Source organism: Arachis hypogaea, chromosome 17 (assembly GCF_003086295.3).
Source record: "Arachis hypogaea cultivar Tifrunner chromosome 17, arahy.Tifrunner.gnm2.J5K5, whole genome shotgun sequence".
NCBI lineage: Eukaryota > Viridiplantae > Streptophyta > Magnoliopsida > Fabales > Fabaceae > Arachis > Arachis hypogaea.
In genome coordinates this window covers 19,290,857-19,300,326 of record NC_092052.1, presented here as the reverse complement: position 1 = coordinate 19,300,326, position 9,470 = coordinate 19,290,857, and the positions used below count along the sequence as shown (strand labels likewise).

Genomic DNA, 9,470 nt, shown 5'->3' with positions numbered 1-9,470 from the left:
TTTTATTGTTATTATAGGCTAAGGTAAAAGAGTAGTTTAATAATTTAAACTAACTTTTTATTTAGATATCAAACACTATGCTTAAAAAATTATGTGGAATATATCATGCTCCTCATATTATACTCTTTTCTTTCCACTTGGTTTCTGATTTCTCAAACATTTCTATAAAGCATTCATAATAATCTATGCCATGTGCCTTATATATAAAAGTAAAAGTATGCCATAAACAAATGAAAAGGGGATGTAATATTTCCTTGGTAAGTAAAAAAGTACATAAAAAGTGACAATAAGTTCAAAATGATCATGGCTCATTACAAGTCACAAACCAAAACAAAAGTTAGAATAAGCTTTTCTTTTTTCCCCCTCCAACTTGGAAAACTGGGGAGAATAACGTTAAATTTATAATAACATTAAGAACAAAAAATGAGATGTGTAAAGTGTAAAGTATAAGGTTTAATTAATAATCACTATGTTTAATTAAGCCTCCTCCAGATCTAGATCCACGCCTAAACGATTCTTGAGTGTGGTTTTTGCATCTAAAGGTGTTTTGCATTTGCACCTAAGATCATTATACTTGTCAATATCAAAATTGTGCCTCTTATGAAGCTTCCTCTGCCTTGAAAGGAATAGCCTCTTCATGAAGTCTTGGTAAGTAGGGTCCCTTGAGGTGAATAGGAAGTAGGCATAGCCGATGATTAGGCCGGTCGACGTGGTGAAGAATGCGATCGGCTCCATGACGTCCCATGAGAATTCCCAGAATGTTAGCCGGAAGAAGAGGGAGACGGTGGCTATGCCGAATCCTAGGCCGCCCCAGAGGATGCGCCGGACTTGCTTGTGCGCCAAGACATCGAGCTCTTCTTTCTTCTCTTGAAGCCTCTTTAGTTCTTCCCTTCTAGGATCATTCTCAGAAGTTAATGCTAGTGGAACTGCACTTATAACCAGATCAACCACCTACACACTCATCAATGTTAATGCTTGTTCTAAAAATATTCATGATCACTGGTTTTTATTTATAATGTTTAGAAATTACCCATTACATCTCATTTGATCTTTCTTAAACAACATAAATGATACATTATTAGTCTTTTTAGGTCTATGGCCCTATGATTTCAATAGAGTACCGTTCACGAAAACATTGCATAGCTAATTGAGATTTTTGAAACTTGTATTGGCATCCAAACTTCCCAGCAGTTCAGAATTCCACATGAAACTTAAAATCTGAATCAATAATTGTTAGGACTTGGTTAGTATGGGATGTCTAAAATCTCACACCGCCTAGCATGAGATATTTGATGTTGTTTTTAAGAAGAGTAATTTTTTTTCCTTAACAACTCAGCACCATAGAAAAAACTATTAAGGTGATTTGTATATTATGGAGTGTCTAAAGTCGAATATGGAATAAACTGAAATCCCAGTTGAGTACTTTTATTTTTTATGATTAAAATATAATTTTTTACATAACAAAATTAATTAAATTAAAACAAAAAATTAATGGTCAAGTGGGATACGATTAATCATTCAAGATCTATTAAGATGTGCTATAATTTGCTCTTCATACTGCTAGTGCTAACAACTATGAAGCTTGCGTTTAGATATATGCTGTATTTAGGACAGAATTACAAAAAAACAAATTGCGGAGACAAATATTTTCAGTATTCAGTTTTAGAAAATATAGAAATAATATAAATTTCAGTTTTTGAAATAAAAAAATTGCATTTTTGTCTCTGTTTCATTACCAAACAAATTTCTGTATTTCTATACTTGTATTTTTTATTTTATATATAATTTCTGGCCTAAAGTTAAACTTCCATAAAGAAAAAATCAAACGCCATATATATTATTAATGAGAAGAGAACCATAAGTATTGATTATTTTTTGCTATCGATTATTTAAAGAATAAAGTATCGTTTTTGTCCCAACGTTTGGGATAAGTTCCAAAATTGTATCTAACGTTTAAATCGTTCTATACTCCTATTTAAGTCTCTAAGGTTTTAAAATTAGCTCAATGTAGGGATCTGTTAACAAAATTGACGCGGAACAAAAATGATACGATTTTGAAACGTTAGGAACTTAAATAGGACGAAAATGTTGGGGACAAAAACGATACATAAAAATAAATTTTAATTTTATCCTTCAATAATATCAATTTTTTACCGTAAATAGTTATTCAATTATTTTTTAACCACATCTAAGTAAATTAAACTTAATCACATTACTTTTATTCTAAATAAATTTATTTTTTTATAATTTTACTCTTAAATAGAATGACTAGTACATAAACTTGCCAAAAAGAAAAAAATGATACATATACAATAAGGTATAAATTGTACTTTTCATCTCTAATGTATCAATTTTCTAATATTTAAGAGAAAAAATCTTTAAAAATAAAATTATAAAAAATTAAATTTATTTAAATGAAAGTAATGTGATTAAATATAATTTACTTAGATGTGATTAAAAAATAATTGAATAACTATATACCGTAAAAAATTGATATTATTGAAGGATAAAATCAAAATTTATTTCTATGTATAGTTTTTGTCCCAACGTTTTCGTTCTATTTACGTTCCTAACATTTTAAAATCGTCTCAATTCAACATTGAGTCAATTTTAAAATGTAGGACGATTTGTACGTTAGGGACAACCTTGAGACTTATCTCAAATATTAAAGACAAAAATGATACTTTACTCATATTTAAAAATATAGGTTAAAGTGTAAAGAAATTGAATTTATAATTAATTGTACAATAAATTGTAATAACACTCTAACTTTTTTTTTTTCATTATTTAGTGTGTCAAACAAATGAGTTGTAAGAGTGAAGGGTAGATAAATTATTGGACTTTGAAAATCAGGTATTTGGCAACATATAATGGGTAGACGAAACGTGCTTTGAACATACAATTGTCTAACCGATTAAGTTTTTTAGACAAGGAATTTTAAAAATTGTGAAGAAATTTATAATCAGTTAAGGTTTTTGGACAAGTAATTTTAAAATTTTTAGTATTCAATTATTGTTACCAAAAAAAAAAAGAATTTTAGCATAAAGTAAAACAATCTTATTATAAAGCAACCAACAAGAAAAAGAAAAAAAAAAGTGAAAAGGAATAGAAGAAATGACCTTATCAGGGTGCAGATAGACCTTGTTCCTAAAGAGAAGAATAACACCAGCTTCATCAAGAACCTTAGCAAACGCCATAGCCTCTTCTTTATTCCTTACAACTCCCATGCTTTCACATGCTTCAATAAGTTCATTGTACGGAATAACTTCCTTCCCATCACTTCCAAGCTTCAGCTTTAGATTCTCCACATTCACTAGCCTCATTAACTTCTTCGCCTCAGCGTATGATAAACTATTTGTCCCTTCTATTTTCCCATAAGAAGAAGATGGAGAATTTGAATTATTAATGCCCCCATTGTTAAAAGGAGATGAAACCCAAGTTGATGAACACACACCCCTCTTATTATTCATTCGGTTCAGAAAAACAGATATAGAACCAACACCAACACCTCTTCCTCCTTCTCCATTATTATTCCTCTTTCTTCCATCATCAGCAAAACCTTTCAAACCGAACAATGGAGTGTGATCAAAAGGTTGATGAGCCTTTCCACCATAGCCATGGCTACTTCCAATATTTAAAGTAGCACATACCCTTTGCCTCAACAATGACCCTACACACCACCCTCTACTCCACATTTTGATTCAAAACAAATAACCAGAAACCAAAAGAACTTAACTTTATGTGAGAAAACACAAATATGAACGGGAAAAAACACAACCCAGTATTGGTATCACCGTGAAAATCTCATATAACCGCACCCCATATTAAAGCAGAAAGGAAGCAACTTGGGGAAGAAAAAAAAAAGGTTCACGGTTGAAATTGGCAACAATGTGTAATGGGATATAGTTTATAATTAGAAGGAGAAGGAAGTGGATTCGATATTACAAATAAGAAAATACAAAATCTTTTTATTTAAGTGTGCATTCATTGTCACTAAGAATTGAAAAAAAAAAGGATAAAATAATAAAAAGGAAATGAGGAAAGTGTGCCAGGAAAGTGTGGCAAACAAAACGGGGAAGAAAAGAAGACCAAAGAAAGAACTAAAAATAGGAAAAACCAAAAGCAAAGCATTCGCATTACATTGAGATTAAGAAAGAAGAAGAATAGAGAGAGATGTTGACGAAGCCACTAAGGAAAAGGGACCCACTAAGTTCCCGTGTTTATAGCTGAACATTAATTCTTCCTTTCTATGTAGTGCCTTGGTAGTTAAATAACGGTTTTTCACTTCTTTTCTCTTCCTCTTTTTGGATATAATACGTTAGTTTTATCTGATACAGATTATTCAAGTAGAATTCAGTTTGAGTTTTGGACAAAATTTAATGACAAAGTTGGAGGTTAGAAATGTGGAGAATTTTGTTTGAAGAGAAATTATATATGAATTTAATTTTAATAACAATCCAAAATAATTTTGTACATGTAATAATGGGTTATATATGTAAAATATATTTCTTAAATTTAATTATGATAAAAAAAAAAGGGAAGAATGTGTCTGGATAGAGTTTGTATTACCAAAAATTATGATAGTTTGATTTAAATTTTGATAAATAATTTTATTGTCGGAAATTAAATTTGACAACTTTTAAGTTATCTTTCTTGTAAATTTTTTAGCTCTAATTTATTTTTTATTTTTATTATATTATATAAAATATAATCAACCAATAAAAATGCAATTCGAGGAAAATGGATAAATTCTAAAAAAATAAAAAGTATGAAAATGTTAGAATAATTTGTTTCTAATTTCTATTTAGGCATCCATACTATATATAATATCTATACTATATATAATAGAAATGTAATAAAAAGGATCAGTGTCTAATTTCTTTCCTAAAATACCCTTCCTTATATATAATTTATAAAAAAATATTTTGTTTTGCTACTTACAATACTTGAACCCAAAATCTCTTATTTAGGTTATGAAAAAATTTAGGTAACTAACATTTTTTTCAACTAATTTTTTAACAAATTAATCAATTTTATAATAAAAAATATTTAAAATTAAATAAAAATAAACATCTTAAATTATTTAAAAAGAATTAAAATTTAACAAAAAAAATATTAAAAATCATTTAAAAAAATCTGAATTTGTGAGAAGCTCATCAGCTAGAGGCAAGAACAATATATTCGACACGTGAGGAGTACAACAAGGCCCCTGATAAAAAAAACTCTAACTCGGCCCTGACAAAAAAAAAACCCAACCCGGTCCTTTACAATTACTTCGAAAGGACAACGAGGCTCTGTACCAAAAAAAAATTATCAGGGGCCGGATTGAGTGTTTTTTTTTTTGGGCCTCGTTGTCTTTTCGAGATAATTGTCAGGAGCCGGATGGGGTATTCACTCAAAAAAAATCATCTACAAATATATCAATTAGATGAAGAACAAAGAAAGAAAAAAAGGAGGAGGAGAAGAACGCAACGACAGAAGACCGATTGTAGTGTGGTGACAGAAGCAGCCATGCGGAGGAGTGTTGCCGTTGAAAAAAATAAAAGTCGTGAAATAGGAAAGGAAAGGAAGATAGTAATAATGAGTTTTGGAGTAATAATTGACTGTAGACTAATACTCCAATTAGTTACCTAGCGTCAATAATAAATCGAGAAAGTTTAAACAGTGGGTCAAATATCTAGCATACAAAAATAACAAAAAAATTTATAAATATATCAAAGTATATAAAAATTAATAACATGAAAATATTAAATATTAAATAATTATTTATTTATTATAAATATTGATATATTAATAAGTAATAACGTAATTATTAATTTACCTTTTTATAAAGTAATAATAATAATAATAATAATAATAATAATAATAATAATAATAAATAAGATTAATCAAGATAATTAAGATGATAAACAAATTATCTTTTAATTAATAATAAAAATGAAACATATTCTTTTATGAATTATGTACAATAAATGATATTTTAGAAGAAAAAATTATACACCAAATTACTCATATCCTTATTATATATTTTATAGATTATTTATTCAATTATTTAATAAAAGAAAGACCAAAAATTAATTTTAAATAATAAGAATAATAAAATTAGTTACTTAGATAGATAAAAATATAAAATGTGTTATTATTTCAATTAATTTTTAAATACTTTTTAATCAAATTTATGTTTGATAAGTAATTATTAAAATAAATGTTTAGTATAAATTTCTTCAGTTTACTAGTAAATATTAAGGTTGAGTAGAAAAAAAATTTAAAGATATAAACTAAATAAATTTATTTATTAAATAATGCTATAATAATATTTTTTATTAAGTTAATTTAATATATACTTTTATCTTATACTTTTAGATACAAATTAGAGTTTATTTTTGATATACTGACAATGTAAAATATTTTACATAATAATTATCTAATTATATTTATTTTTTTGGATAATTATTTACGTAATATAATTAATATAAAAGATAGTTATTTTTTATAATATGGTATTATATAATTAGATACATATATAAAATTATTTTATACTAACTATGTATCAAAATTTAATTCTAAAAATTAAAAAATATATATAAAATAAATATTTTAACACAAAATTTAATAAATATTTTTTTAATAATAAAAAATATAATTTTTTAATAGACACGTATATATTTATACATATACTTTCTTACATTTTTAAAATATTAGCATGCGCATTTGCTCCCACAAAATAGAGTGTAGATCGGTCTCTGCCTAGCATGAATAGTAAGTTATATATCACTTCTCATCATCTTAACCAATTTGAGTTTTGTTAATTTTATACGCAATAAATAAAAGAGTTAATAATTAATAAACAAGTTAGTATATATCTATTGATACACTAATTTCTTTTAAGAGAATTTTTTTTTTTACTCTTAAATTTAAATTCAAGAGTAGTTTTATGTTAAATTATTATTTCACACGTGAATAATAAGTTAAATAAAAAGATGAATTAATAACTTTCAAATTCAATCCACGGATTAATTTAAAATGAACAGGTAATTGGCAGTTTCACGTGGAGAGCAAAATCAATAGCTAGGTAATAAATATTTTTATTTTGATAATATCAAAATAGGTAAATTAGTACGTAATATATATGTAGTCTTTCTCAAACAAAGTTTTTTGGTGACTTTTCTCAAACAAAGTTGATGATGTAGGTTGGGCTCCAAAAAGTTTATTGCTCCTAAGTCATATCCGCGACATGTGTCTTGTGCCAAAATCAAAGTTTGATTCCAAACAGTATTTAATCATTTAATGCAGTTGAGTTTTTCTTTTTATTTAATTTTGAGTAATCCTAAATAGGTCCCAAGGATTGTGCCATCAGATAGAATTATTCTCAAAAAAAATAATTAGAAATTTGACTCTAACTTTTTTTATTATAAGTCAGATACGTCCCTAATAAAAATTAACAAAAAAGTTTTACGTAGAGGTTACTGATCTAACGTATTCGATTAAATGATACGTTTTTTCTAGATATTTTGGTTTATGTCAGGGGCGGAGTTAGACTAACTATTTAAGAGGCGGTGTTATATTTTATATTACTATTTCTATTGATAAAATAAAAAAAAAATATATAATCTCAATCAAAGTAAGACAATAATATATAAAAATTACTACTTACAGTTTTGTATCATGAAAAGGTTATTCGACGTTTTTTTCTATTTTTAAAATTATCTATAATTGAATTTGTGTTGAAAATAGCTGCTAATTCTTTTTCTATATAGATGACCAAATTGTCTGCAAGAAATTCATCAGCCATCTTACTTCGGAGTCTTGTCTTAACAATTTTCATTGTTGAAAAAGCTCTTTCTGTTGTTGCTGTAGACACTGGTAGAGTCAAAACAAGACGTATTAATCTATCAACCATGTGATAAGTTCTTGATTTTCCCGTTTCTTGTAACTTGTTGCACAATTCAGAAAGTGTATCAATGCCTTTCAAATGATTTGGTATATCATGCTGATAATGTTGCAACTGAGATTTCAAAATATTTAGCTCATTAGAAGGAAAGTCAAGGGGATAAAACTTCTCTGCTAACTTGCTAATTTCTTCAATATTAAATAATTTGAAATTGTCCTTAGGATCCAAAGCACAACTCAAAGTCAAAAGCTCTATTGTTTGCTCATTAAATCTACTATTCAATTCTTGTATTTGAAAGTCAATTGTTGCCAAAAATACATCTATTCGATAATGATGCTCAACTGTCACACTTGGTTGACGAGATCGACCTCTTCCAAAAACATATTGTGCACTCATATTAGGGACTTCAATTTCATGTTTTTCACAAAAATCTTTAACATTTGCAAGAAAATTGCACCATCCACCATCTCTTAATTGTTGAAGAAGTAACTTTGATGTAGAAACAATATGCATTGCATTAAGAATATCTTGAGATTGTTGTTGCAGTGTTTGGCAAAGAACATTAGTGATTTCCATAATCTCTTTCATCAAGTGCAAAGTGAAAACAAATTCAAATGACAATAATATTTTACTAACACCATAAGTCTCACCTCTTTGTGCATAAGTTGTCCCGTCTTCAATGATATTATTGAGAACAATATTGGTAGCAGTAAACATTTTTACCAAACTGCAAATAGAATTAAAGTGAGAGCTCCATCGAGTATCCCCAACTCTTTGTAAAGTGCTTATTTGATTCGCACCTTTGCCTGTTTCTAATTCATTTTGAGCAACCAAGTTTGCATTTTCAATTGCTTGAGCTTCTTGTAATTGATCATGTCTTTTTGAAGAAGCACTAACAATAGTGACAATAGAGTTTAATTGAGTAAAAAATTCATGAATTTGAAGTACCTCTCTTGAAGCTACCACCAATGCTAATTGTAACCTATGAGCAAAACAATGCACATATTATGCTTGTGGAGAATCTTTAAGAAACAAAGTTTGCAAACCATTCCACTCACTTCGCATGTTGCTAGCACCATCATACCCTTGACCCCTGATATTTTCAACTTGGAGATTATAATGAGAAAGGACAGAAATCAATTCTTTCTTTAAAGTTGTTGCATAAGTATCAGTGACATGCACAACATCAAAGAATCTCTCTTTAACAAAACCATCTAGAGTAACAAATCTCAAAACAATGGCCATTTACTCCTTTTTAGATTCATCTCTAACTTCATCAACAATAATACAAAATTTGGCATCTCCAATCTCTTCTCTAATTGAATTTCTCACCTTAGTAGCAAGAATATGTAGAATTTCTTTTTGGACATCATTTGAAGTATACTTAACATTTTTTGGAGCATTTTCCAAAACATTCTTTTTCACTCTTTCATTGTAAGATCCCAAAAATTTCAACATTTCCAAAAAGTTACCTCTGTTGCTTGAACTTTGGCTTTCATCATGTCCTCTGTATGCACAACCTTGAAATGTCAACCATCTAATGCAATCTATAGATGCTCCTAGTCAAATTCGATTCTTT

At 27.9% G+C, this 9,470-nt stretch overlaps 2 protein-coding genes across 2 annotated transcripts; both read right to left on the bottom strand.

Annotated features, from left to right (window-relative positions):
* Positions 1-312: 312 nt before the first annotated feature.
* Positions 313-4,122, bottom strand: LOC112762450 (calcium uniporter protein 5, mitochondrial-like). Its single transcript, XM_025808284.3, has 2 exons — positions 3,120-4,122; positions 313-951 (listed from the first exon to the last, which is right to left on the bottom strand). Exons 1-2 carry the CDS (start codon positions 3,693-3,695, stop codon positions 478-480), a joined length of 1,050 nt encoding a protein of 349 aa, XP_025664069.1. The 5' UTR covers positions 3,696-4,122; the 3' UTR covers positions 313-477.
* Positions 4,123-7,416: 3,294 nt separating this feature from the next.
* Positions 7,417-9,136, bottom strand: LOC112762952 (uncharacterized). The gene is made up of 3 exons (XM_025808749.1): positions 8,976-9,136; positions 7,763-8,873; positions 7,417-7,428 (listed from the first exon to the last, which is right to left on the bottom strand). Exons 1-3 carry the CDS (start codon positions 9,134-9,136, stop codon positions 7,417-7,419), a joined length of 1,284 nt encoding a protein of 427 aa, XP_025664534.1.
* Between the last annotated feature and the right edge of the window lie 334 nt (positions 9,137-9,470).